The sequence below is a fragment of the Mustela lutreola genome, chromosome 3 (assembly GCF_030435805.1).
Source record: "Mustela lutreola isolate mMusLut2 chromosome 3, mMusLut2.pri, whole genome shotgun sequence".
NCBI lineage: Eukaryota > Metazoa > Chordata > Mammalia > Carnivora > Mustelidae > Mustela > Mustela lutreola.
This window is the reverse complement of record NC_081292.1, coordinates 175507464-175520402: the sequence shown is the minus strand read 5'-3', so window position 1 is coordinate 175520402 and position 12939 is coordinate 175507464. Positions and strand designations below refer to the sequence as shown.

Below are 12939 nucleotides of genomic sequence, written 5' to 3'. Positions count from 1 at the left end.
CAAAAATAGTATTTGTATTTACTCTTGAAACCAGTAGAAGAAAACTTTCCAGGTGTTCCCTGCAGCTCTGGCCAAGTGAACTTGGTCAGGCTGTTCACTGGAGAGGACTGCAGAAATCACAGCAACATCATCTGGTTTTTACTGGTGCTGGAAATAAGGCTGTAGAGGCAGGGTTTGCCTCAACCCCATTTTGATCCATTTTCCTGCCATTTTTGAATAAATGCAACAGGATATAAATAACAGGAGACAAACCAAATGGCGAAATGAAGATCACATTGGAAACAGCCCTCTAGTGCCTTGGGTTGAGATGTACTTCTTCTTGGGTTTCTCAGGCTCCTACACGTCTTGCTGGGTGCCCCCAAAATACAAGGTCCTGGCCACTCTTTACCTGGGCTAGTTCTCAAGGTTGTGTTTGCCACCCACAGCCTTGGCAGGTGATACAGCACCTATCCCAGCATAAAGAGCAGGCTGTGCTGCCTGCGGCTATAAAGCAGCAGCTCCCCAGGCTCGGGGCTCCTCTCAGATCCTGCAACCTGCTGCGTGTGCAATGCAACATCCGTCGAACCCCACTTCTGTGTCCCCATCAGACTAGGGCGACAAGGGGAAATGACCCAAACCACCGGGAAGTGCATGCCCCTTGCTGTCCTATGAACAGTAAAGTCCTTGTCTCTGCCCCAGGACTCTTGGTTCCACTGGTACGTAAAGGAGTAGCAGGTGAGTTTATTCCTCTGTAAGCAGAGTCAAGTCCCAGGCTCTTCACGGGTAGGCATGGCACAGGCTCTCACTCACCTGGATGGCCTGGAGCCCCTCGGAGTCCCGGCTGCCCTGGTAACCCTGGGGCACCTCCTTTGCAGGAACGAGCAGGTAGACCTGGGATTCCTGGAAACCCAGCACTTCCCTCTCTGCCTCTGGGGCCTTTAAGACCTGGGAATCCCGGCCTGCCAGCTGCCCCTGAAATGATACAAGGTATTCTTGACACTCATGGCATCAAACTAGGGAGTCAGCCGGCCATAGCAGGTGCACGCTTGCAATACCAGAAACAAGCCTTTCCATCCAGCTCAGGGCTCAAATGAGTAGAGCATCTCGAAGGATTTTCTTATCCCGGATGGTCGTGAGTTCCAAATGAATGGGAAAACCATGCATTACTAGGAGAGTTACTTGATACGGTTACACAGACAACGAAGAAGTTGCTTGGGCAAATTAAACACCGCGAGGTTCTTCTTGATTTTAATTAACCTCTCACATTGTGGCAGGCTTTATACCAAATCTCCACAGTACTTACACACCCAGTTCACAGTTTATGGATGTGTTTTTTGTAAGCCATTTCATCACTTGAACTCTTAAATTTCTATTTATTGGAAAGGCAGTGTCATTTCCAGAAAAGCAACAACAACAACAACAACAACACAATTCCCCTATCATCCATCCCATGCCCTACCCTAAAAATCTATTATTTTCCTTGTTTTCATTATACTTCTATTCATGCATTTATATTTTTAAAGTATAATCACAGTGTATCATTGTTGGATTATTTCACATTGCATATTAATCTGCAAATGTTTTCATTTTGTTATAATATTTATAAATATAATTTTAGTTGAAAATAGCTGAATGGTATTTCACTGAGTGTGTGTATGTGTGTATTACTTAACTCTATTGTTCCCATTTGTTCATCTTTTGTGGATGATACAAGGGTATTTTCATAGTAATCTTTATCTTCTGCTGAGCACTTCCCTTAGATACATTGTCACAAGTGAGAGAGTAGGATTATTAAGTCAAAATTATTTTCACTGACTCAGAATGTATTCTCCTGCTACTTTCTGACTAATTAGGGTTTTGTATATGAACATTTTGACTTACCAACTACAGAGTAAGTCCCTTGGTGCCAGAGAAGGGGACTTAGTCCCCTGCCCTCCATTTTCCCTGTTGTATGATACTATTGTGGATACCTAGTAAATACTGGCTCGCCCATTGGTAGAAAAGAACCAGAAGAGTGTCTGTAACAAAGTCTGGTCTGGGGTCCACTCTTGGTCACCACAACCTAAGGGTCTGGACTGCTGGGACCCACGCAATTCTAATGTAATGAATCAAAATTCCTGAGACTGGGGCCCAAAAGATGATGATTTTAAGGACCGTGACCCAGGGTTACTGTTACTATTAAATACATTAAAGACTTCTACTGAGGGTCCGAAGAAATCCTTAGTGATTTTGGAAATAGATGTTATGGTCAGTGCCAGGACCATTTTCCCACCTTGCTTACCCACTACCCCTGCTGGAATGAAAGCCCCTCCACCCTGTCACCTGTCCAAATAACACAGTGTGCCTGCCAGGCCCAGCCCACACCACACCCAGCTTCCTTAAACACCACTGCACGTGGCTCTGCCCTCTGGGCTCCCCTTCTTTTAGCCTGTCCTCCTTCAACCTGGCCTTGGCAGCAGGCAGGTGACCCAGTGCCTGTTCCTTGGGCATTTACAGGGCTCACGTGTTCTCCTGAGTCTGAAGCAGGCAGACGTCCAGCAGCGGCTGAATCAAACTGAATGGATGAGCCACAGTGAGCTGCCCCGAATTTGAAAACCACCCATAAAATGCAAAGGCGATGCTACGGATACAGGTTCCTTGAAATGTGGCCAGTGCTCATTTATGATGAAGATGCTTAGGGGGAAATTCTGCATTCTAGATTTCTAAGGGTACATAGACTAAATAGTCTTCGGTGACCTGTTCCAGAGCTGAGCCAGCTTTATGGACCACAGGGACAGCACAGCCCTCATACCTTCAAAGCCTGGATGTCCTGGATCACCTCTGTGACCTTTGGACCCTGGCACTCCTGAAAGACCTCTCTTTCCTGGAGCACCTGGTTGGCCATAGGCAGTTTCTCCCATGACTCCTTTCTGACCACTTGCTCCACGAGAACCAGGGAAGCCTGGGGGCCCAAGAAGGGAGGACCCCTTTTCACCTCCAAAACCCGGATCGCCCATGTCACCACGAAAACCTATCGAAAAAAAATTGTTTAAATTGTTGGATGTACAAATATAGAACTAATACAAATGGAAGACTACTACTTTGACAAAAATGTATTTTTTAAAAATACGGGAGCATTAACTAAATTAAGAGTAATTGGGACGCCTGGGTGGCTCAGTTGGTTGGACGACTGCCTTCGGCTCGGGTCATGATCCTGGAGTTCCGGGATCGAGTCCCGCATCGGGGTCCCAGCTCTGTGGGGAGTCTGGTTCTCCCTCTGACCATCTCCTCGCTCATGCTCTCTCTCACTGTCATTCTCTCAAATAAATAAATAAATAAATCTTTAAAAAAAAAGATTGCTTTGCCATCTTTTGCAGGAAAATACATTGTGATTTTGTATTTCTTAGAAGCCAATGATGTTTCTCTCATTGTTTTCACTCACTGGCAATCTGTCTGGACTGAGCAGTTTCTACCAAATAGTAGACCACTGAGAGCCTGGAACTCACACTTCAGGTGGAAGGAGCCCTGAAAATTTACAAAGTTAGCAGAATCTGAAAGTTATTAAAACATAGCTAAGAGCTTAATGTTTCAAAAAAAAAATTTCCCCCATTATGTAGGGATTCCTGAGCTGTCTGCTTACTATAGTCAATGAGTTTCAGAAGTACAGACACATTCTTAAATGAAAAATGCTTATTCACCAGGTGGACCCGGTATTTCTGATAGTCCTGGCTTGCCACGCCGACCTTTTTGCCCATCGAAACACCTCAACCCCGGAGTGCCCCGGAGACCTGGAAATCCCTTTGGTCCTAAATAATAACAACAAAGCACAGGCTCAATAAAATGCAAATCAAATGAGAATGAAAATCAGGTGATCTAAAAAGAATCTGTGTTGTCTTGTTCAGAGTATTTCTACTTCATATAAGTAGATGTCACCTCGCCTGGTTTACATAATCATCTTAGGAATCATATGCTTCAAACAAGTGTTTCAAAGAGAGTACTTTTGTTAATGTGTTTTCTCCAAAGCCATACTGTAAAGGATTCTCCCTAAAAGCCTTTGAGACATGTACCACCACTCCGATGAATCTTTTGGTGTCTTCCCATGCTGTCTCAACAGAAATATTCGAGCACAGCCCCTCCTTGTAGGAGGAAAGAGATGGCAGCATGTAGTCTACCAAGAAACCATCAGGGTACAGGCCAAAATTTACTTCCCTACACCTTACTATATTGCCCTCCAAGGAAGCATAGGCAAAAAGCACCTGCAAAAGGGATCGAGATTTTTTTTTTTCAAACATTCTTTGATTTTTAACTGGAAGTTCTCTCAGCTAAAATAACTTTAAAGGAGGTACAACTGGCAACTTAAAATCTGTGTGTTCACATCCCTTGAGGTTGGCAAAGCAGAACAGGATAAAACTTACAATCACTAAGTACATTATCAGTTTTCCTCCTGGAGCATAGGAAAAGAAAGAAGGTACAGTTTTAAAATACTCAAAGGGCAGATATTTCTACTGAAATGTGATCAAATCGAGGTAAATTTTGTTGCCTAGAGATTAAAAAAATAAAACAAAATACCCCACCTAGAGTATGCCCAAACCAGTAGACTTGAGCCCTAGTGTGTCTTACCACAGATGCTGTTTTCCCATAGTTCCTCAAAACTTGATGATTATTTTAGAACTCTTCTCACTAGTCACCAGATGGTTAACTATGGGCTCATCTATCTCACCAGTTCCTTTACCCTGGGGAATGTGTAAAACCGCCATTTCTCATTGATCCTACCTGGAGGTCCATCAATTCCTGGGGGTCCCGGCCTCCCAGGGTAGGTGATGTTACAAGAAATTGTATCTCCTGGAATGAAAAAACAAACAAAATGGCATTCATGCAACTGACAGCCCCATGTAAAGTGAATCTCAATGATAACTCAATCAGGATAATTCTTCATAGAGTATATGTGGATTGCAAGGGAAAAGAAGACTTCCAAGTATCCGTAGAGCATCTGAACTACTGTTATTTTGAATTTCTGAAAGGCGGGTCCTGAAATCTGAGCTTCAGCTGTCAGACAGTATGAATGTAAAGGGAATAAGGAAAATCCCAAGAAGTATCAGTTTTAATAACCCAAAAACGATATGTCTTGACGGGCCCAATGACACCCAAGATGATGGAATCGGAAGACCTGAGAAATGATGATGTAGGAGCGACACTGAACAGTGAGCTCGGAGGACTGGCGTGTGGTTCGGGTGAGGGAGGCCTGTGTATATGAGCACCCTCGGTGAGATACTAACGCCAGCTGACATTTCCTGAGGGCCTGCCATGGATCTGGGCCTTCACATGTATCGTCTCTTGGTTTTGTTAATGACTCTGCACGGTGGTCACTCCCATCTCCCCACTTTCGCTGGTGAAGACAGGAAGATGCCTAAGCGTGTGCCTCTCGGTTCCCTCTCCCTTTGAAATGGAATGTTTCTCTTTTATAATGGAATGAATGCATGACAATGTACTGCTCCATATGCCCTCAAATCAGAAATGTATCAACTGAATAAAATTAATGTTAGATTTTGAAGGATCCAGAACCATAATCTTAAGCCTTATTGAGGACCAAATTATTGCCTATGTCGTCAAAGCGAGAACCAATGATACCATCTCATTCTAACACTTCACAATTAATAATGTAGCCTGAGGCATATGTGCATATTACAGAGGAAAAAAAATATCTTAAATAAACCTTTCTCCAGACTTTTCAAAAGTTTTCAGTTCTAATACCGCAAGTCACTTTACTGTTTTAAATTCAGATAACTGTCAAATATATTTGAAATCCATTCTTTTTTTTTCCTTCCTAGAATGCTTACACATGGGTTTTCCAGGACAATGATGCATTTTTAAAATGAAACACTAGTGGTTTTTTATTAATATACCCTGCGCTGTCTCAAGAGAGAGTAAACAAATAGATATTTTGAATATGTATGTAAATGTAATACCAATTGCATGAGTTGGTATTGAGAAATGAATGAAAGGCAATTTTGGTATGTCAGACAAATACAGCAACAAAGACATTTTAGTATTTTAAGAATTTGTTTTAATTATTGATTGTGCTGTAATGCCTTTGTTAGACAACATTCAAAGTTTGAACAGCAGCTAGAAGGGATATTATGTAGTGGTTCTAGCCATAGCTATAATGACTTTTCCTAGAAGAGAGGATCACTTTAACTTCCACTATTTCCCTTGCCATTCTGTAACACATAACATTCAAAATTACCTTTCTGACCCTTCAAGCCTTCGAGGCCCCTCTCACCGGGGCGGCCTGGAGCTCCTGGTGGCCCTCTCTCTCCTGGTGGGCCGGGAAATCCCAGACCTGGTTGTCCTCTAGGTCCTGCTCTGCCCGGGGGACCTGGGGGTCCAGGAAACCCTTTATCACCTGGGAGTGCGTCTTCATGATCCCCCTGGGAATGTTTGCATCATGAGTCAGTTAACAACTTTGCTAGTCCATGCGTTCAAAGCAGTCATTGTCATAAGCTACAGAAACACATAGAAAAACCTCACAATTCCAGGAGACTCAATAGCAATTGTAATTTTAAATGAGTAACTCAGACTCTTGTTCAGAGATAACATAAATATTTACAAACACTTATAGGCTATGGGGGGGAATTAAGCCTCAATTACAGAAAGCCATGTGTGTGTTATGTGTTAAATATGTTTGAGAAATTTTATGTGGGAACAACTCTCTGATATCAAAACAAGAAGATAGAGAAACATGTAGTTAGAGGGAGGTCAAAGGCTTATAAAATGAACAAGTAAGTTCTTATGTGTTTGAAATTGTGGTCCTGTATTCTTAGGAGAAGGCACAGCGATAGACTCCACCGTCCTTCACATCTGCACGCGAAGGACTTACAAACACTTTCTGTTTCTGCTTAAGAATTTGGCCTTTGGTTAACTGTCTAGTTTTGTTCCTCTGGCAACTCCATAAAAACAGGATGTCCAGTATATCACAAGGCAGCATTGCTTATGGTAAAATCAATCCCCAGCTGCCAAATTTGCATATGGTCTGGAAAACTTGAAAGATCTTTGTGGAACCCTTGTTTGGGCTTCCTTGAATGATGGTTCCTGGAACCGGCAAGTTCCCCATGGGGTCCCTGCATAATGTGCTCCTATGGAGAAGGAGCCTCTCCAGCCATGGCTGCCACCACGTCTGCCTCAGAGCTCATCTCATTCACGCCAATGGAATGAACAGTTTCCAGAACTTTCACCTACAAGGAAGGCCTGATGTTCTCAATGCCAGGCAGCATGTCTGGTGGAAATAGCATATGCGTTGACAAAAGACAGACTCAGGTTTTCACTCCTGTTTAGCTCACTTGATAGGTAGATGACCTGGAATAACATACCCTTAGCCTCCATTTCCGATGGTAAAATCTGAAAACAAATTGCTCTTCAGAAGATTGATGATACGCATGAAACACCTAGCTCGGCTCCTGTGACATTACCCCAAGATGTTTTAAGTTCCTAAGCACTGGATCATGTCTCAGAGACTTTTCTTATGGCCTCTGTTACCTCCACATGGTTTCCACCCAAAACGTGCTTGAAAAATGCAGAAATATTTGTCAGTGGGATTTCCCTTCAGCCAATATGTCAAAATTCAGGGGATTTGCACTAGTTGACCCTCTCTTGTTTGCCACTTCCCCTCATGTGCCTCTTCACTTGGGGACAGAACCAAAGGTCATTATCAAGACCTATGTTCTATTCTCTACCCTCCAGAGTTTACTGAACAGGCCTGCGGTGGCTGGGGGCTTTGTAGATGTGAGGGCCCCGGAAACAGATGCACATCATTAGAATGATGCAAAAACCAAAGACAGGACAGGAAGTCTTCCCATGACTAAACCGCCACTCGGGATTTCAGACCATCTGCTCTTTAGACCATCTGATTCAGACCACACCTTTGACAAAAATCAACTTTTTGTGACAGTCACAGAAGGCAACTCTGATTTACGGCACATTGACACTTGACTACATTATAGTTTTAAATTGAGAAGGGGGAAACAGACGTTTTGTGGCCATATAAGAAAATGAAATTCAATAGCCAAAGAAGAATTATACATACCGGAGGGCCTGGATCCCCCCTTTGTCCAGGAAGTCCATCCCCACCATGTTGTCCCTGCTGTCCTGGAAATCCTGGGAGCCCATCAGGACCTCTTTCTCCTTTCTGCCCTGGGAACAAAGGCGAAAAGGCATTCAGACCCTTCTCAGCAGTGGGTGAAGTAGAAGGAAACACAGGACAAGCATAAAAATAATGACCTTGCCTCTGTGTGGGCTGGTAGAGACTTGGAGTATCTCAGTTGACTGACTAAAGTCACATAAGGACAACCATGCAAAAGGGAGAGAGGAGAGTGACAGTTGCCAAACCCGCCGACCTTCTTACTTGGAAAGCACTCCTTTCTTCATTCTGCCAGGGAGGCTGTGTGTGGAGGCACCAACCACAAGAGCATCTGCCCCTGCTTGCACAGCACTGAACGTGGTGCCCCATCCCCTGGCAAGGGTGAATGGGGGAGCAGTCCATGGTGGTATACTACCCTGAGGCTAGCCCAGTTTTTCCTAAATGTTTTTTGTTTTTTGTTTTTTGTTTTTTTTTTTAACAAACTGGAGCTGAGAAGGTAGGGCCCTACTTCTTTTTGTGAGAATTTGGAGATTCTGGCTGGAAAGGCAGCAGACCCACAGCCTAGGAAACTAGTCTTGGGAAGAAATGCAGTTGGTGCAATGAAGGATGCAAGATGTAGGAAGAATCTCCTGGATCCAGCCATCCCAGTACAAGCCCTACCTCCAATACTTCAAATTTTGTTTAGGTGAGTCAATAAATTACTTTTTTCTCTAAAACAACTTCAAGCTGGGTATCTGTCATGACCAAAGCAGCCTTGATTAGTACAGGATGCTATAATGCACTGGATAAACAGTAGGCAAGTCAAAGGTGGTCTTTTGTCAAACCCAGAGCCACAATAATGAGAACTCAAATATGTTTTTTTTTTTTTTAATGTTTTCAAATAAGGGATAGGGGAATTGAGGCTCAACATTATCACAAGAAATGTGAGGGGCAAGGAATATTTTTTTAAACAATCTCAACAGCCCTGTATCTTGTCATAGAATTGATCTGTGGTCAGAAGAGAAATGAATGCAAAAGGATGGTTCCCATTCCATTCATAAAATGGAAGGGAGCTATGTGATTGACTAGGCTCACCTTTCACTCTTGATACAACCGCATCACCCTTTTCTCCTTTGCTGCCAGGTGGTCCTGAAACACCATGTTTTCCCTTGGTGAAAAATAAGAGGAACAAATCATTTTAATTTTGATGGATCTAAAGATAGTCACGTATATCTAATCTCTCTCTTGTTTCTTTCTAAATAAACTGTTCTAGATTCTGGTTTGGTACTCTCAGTGTCATTCTCTTTCTTGCCTTCCAAGGTGGGTCCTACCTTACAAAGCTGAGGCTCTTGACCCGCATTTAAAAACTTGTGGAATCTGGATAAGTTCTGTACCAGATTCAACAGAAATGTGTATCAATATCAATGTCCTGGTTTGGGCAATATACTAAGGTTATATATGCTATCATGGGGAAGCTGGATGAAGGGTCTACAGGAACTTTCTTTCTCTGCATGATGTTGCAAACTTCTTGAGTCATAAAACAAAACTTATTTCAAAATAAAAATTCATAACAAAAATTTTTAGCTATCTTGGGCATTTTAATGTAGATTGAAGAGGAAGGGGGTGGGTAGGTTAACCACAAGAGCTGCCACTAAAGTTGAAGGCAGAGGCTTAGGGACAAGTGTGTGATATTGAGAGAAATTGATAAGGAAGAGGGGGTAAAACAAGAACCTTCATTATAGCTGATAGATTTCCTCCATATAGCAAGTAAACAACTAATTTTGGCCAATGCGCTCAATCACCTTTTTACCTCAACATTGCTCTGAAACTCGACTATTGGGTCATGGTTTTGTAAGTGTTATGTTATCATTGAACATTAATCTATGTCAAAAATCTGGAGACCTACCACCAGTATAAAATTGGCCAAGCACCATAGTAAATACAGTTGCAGGAACACTATACAGAGCTTAAGGTCACTTATCCTGTGATCTTGAAAATCAAGAAACATAGACAAGAATTTAGAAGGAGGTGAAAATGACTGAGCAAACCCATCTTCTCTCATACAGATGCCTTTTCTTACTCTCATACAATCTAACAACATGTTCATACAGGCTTAATTACCTTCTCAACTGGCACTTTATAAGCAGTTGGCTACTAAGAGAAGAAGGTGCCAATAGAGATGAGCATAACAGCAGTATTAAGCAGTAAGAATAAAGAAGAAGCCAAAACTATATGCAACAGGCTTAAAAACACAAATGGCAAAAATGTGTGGGAGCCATTTAATGTAGAGAAAAAACATGTCCAAACCCATTCGAAACCCCTAGGATCTTCACTATAATACTACTTCCTGTGTAACAATGTTTATCAGACATGAGAAAAGTGGGTGGAACAAATTTCTGAATAGAAATGGTTAGATTAGACAGAAAAGGAACTTTAGAAATTATAAAGTGCTAATATGAGTTGAATGTTGCTTACTTCTTACTTTTCCTGTATAAGCTAAGTTTTAAGTAACAAATGGACAGGGCCAAAGTATATAAGGCACAGTACTCAGTCCACATTATAACAATAACGTCCTCCTGATGGATAAACTATCAACGCGTAAAACCATTCATTGAGCATGTGAACCAGTTCCTCTCCAGAAGGACAATGCCAATGGAATGCTTAATAAATAAGACATTGGTCCCCTTGGAGCATGAGCAGTTTCTCAGTCAACACATTGGAGACTTAGAATGTACTATCAATTACTCTAATGCTCTGCAGATATAGAATTTTAAGCACTAGATCCAGATCACAGACTTAGTTGAGCTAGAAAAAAAAAAAAAAAAAAAAAGATAGCCCGCACTCATTCTGGATTTCACTAAAGAGCTATTTACCAAGAATCTAAAATGCCAGGTATTACTTGGAGTATCAAGGACACAACAGTTAACAGCAGACCGTCTTGCCTTCATGTGCTTAGATCTTAGTGAAACAAATGTTGAATTTAAGAGATTTTCGGGCCAAAGTTTCCCAGAAGCTTTGGGATCAAGAGCTACTTGTCACTGTTCTAAGATCTGAGATCACTAAATCCATGTGTTAATACAACCACAAAATCTCAGCAACAACAAAAGAATCGCTCTCTGCCAAGCATGTACTGGTTGCTTAAAACATGGTCTAGATTAGGGACTTCAGCCACAGAGGCCTGGAGGGCCTACCACGGGAAGCAGATGGATGGACCAAGTGGGGACATGAGCACCCTACCCTGCTCCCACAGGCATGGCCATCTCTCAGCTCCTGGCAACTGTAGGAATGCACTGACTCTGTGTTAATGAACTCCCAGTTTCTCAAGGGCAGCAATAAGTCTTATTAATAATATAAAAACAAACACCATGAAGACAAACCCAACATGCCAGGAGGTCAGATTTGGCACATGTCAGTTGTGACCTTTGGTTTGCTCTGCAGCTCATTGGGGCAGTGACCCTCTTTGTTCCCTGGTGCATATACCTTAGAGTCCTCAAAATACACTTGAATCCTTAACAATAAACCTGTAAGACAGGTGTCATTATATCCATTTTATAAATGAGGCCCTAAAGCTCAGTAAGACTATAGAGCTCACCAATGTCATAATTGGGATGTGGAGGTGGGTCCATGTACCCTTAAGCCCCCATGCTTTGCACTACAGCATCTTAGTGGGAAACCCCCATACTCAGACTACAGTGATAAACACAAGCTTTGGTCTAACCACAGAAAAAATTGCAAAGAACCTAAACCTACTTTTCTTTTTTCTACTCTACTACCCATCCGTGGCTGCTGAGGCCAGGGACAGCGGCTGAGAGAGAACAGGTCTGGGGAGGTGAGAGTACCCATGGTTACCTGTGGCTTCCCTGGGTTCTTTCCTTCTGTCCCTTCTTCTCCCGCCACCACTTTTCCTTTCATAATGCCCCACGCTACGGACCTACCACCTCACAATGACCACCCTGTGATGAATTTAAAAACAGAGAACTCTTATGGATAGAGTCAGTCACAGAAAAATGACGTCAGAAACAGAAGCTGTCCAAAGAGGCGAACCCTAGACCAACTGAATTACAGAGCTCAGTCAGGGCAATGCTGGATGAACTAGCCATTCACACTCAAGGATGTTAGCCCTGAAGAGTAACTCCAGAGGAAGCCACAAAAATATTTTAGAGCCAGTATAACCTTCATTAAGAAGCTTAAGTACCAACGTAAAAATAATAACTCTGTGAAAATGTTGAATTTTAAAAGCCGGCCATGAAAGGCAGAGTACTTAACAGCTGCAGCCATGTCCATTCAACACACATGCATTACGGAATTCGCTTCTGGCTGAGTCGACTTTAAACCAGCGGGCTTTGCAAGGGTGTCAGGGGTGGGACAGGGACAATTGTCACCCTCACTTAAGGCTCTCAGACTCTCATGGCGTTTCCTGGGGAAAATGGAAAAGAGCACGTTGGGCCTGGTGGTTAGGCCCCCAGGTCATCCCAGCATGAAGGCTCTTCAGTAAAGACAGGACAGGTGGGCTGTGTCTAGCCTCTAGAGGAGTGCCTTATGGGGCAGTGACTTTGTTCTGAAGAGCCAAGTAGCTGAAAGTTTGTTCCTCCAGTCAAGTCACTTGTATTGGTCAGCAGATGTGAACCATTTCAAAATAGATCCATCTACTCTGTGACTCGAACTATCATGTAAACCCTGACAAAGCCAATGTTTGTATCTCAAGCTTGGACCTCTCATGTGAATCCCTTACTTGAATACCATCTTAATACCTCCTTAACACCTTTCCTCGTCTAGCAGGCATCTCAAATTTAAGATGTTGCCAATAATGCTTCTTCCCTTCCCCGTTCCACACCTATGCCTCACACTGTCCTCCGCATTGGGCCTCA

The 12939-nt window shown here is 42.8% G+C and overlaps 1 protein-coding gene across 11 annotated transcripts in view; it reads right to left on the bottom strand.

Moving 5' to 3' along the window:
• Positions 1-12939, bottom strand: part of COL4A4 (collagen type IV alpha 4 chain) — a 123571-nt gene that overhangs the window by 43737 nt on the left and 66895 nt on the right. For all 11 annotated transcript variants that reach the window (XM_059167837.1, XM_059167835.1, XM_059167838.1 and 8 more), the window contains 7 exons: positions 9167-9239; positions 8039-8145; positions 6203-6386; positions 4732-4800; positions 3657-3764; positions 2771-2989; positions 790-951 (listed from right to left, as the gene is read on the bottom strand). In XM_059167837.1, the coding sequence (XP_059023820.1) occupies positions 790-951; positions 2771-2989; positions 3657-3764; positions 4732-4800; positions 6203-6386; positions 8039-8145; positions 9167-9239 (922 nt within the window). The remainder of the gene's footprint in view (positions 1-789; positions 952-2770; positions 2990-3656; positions 3765-4731; positions 4801-6202; positions 6387-8038; positions 8146-9166; positions 9240-12939) is intronic.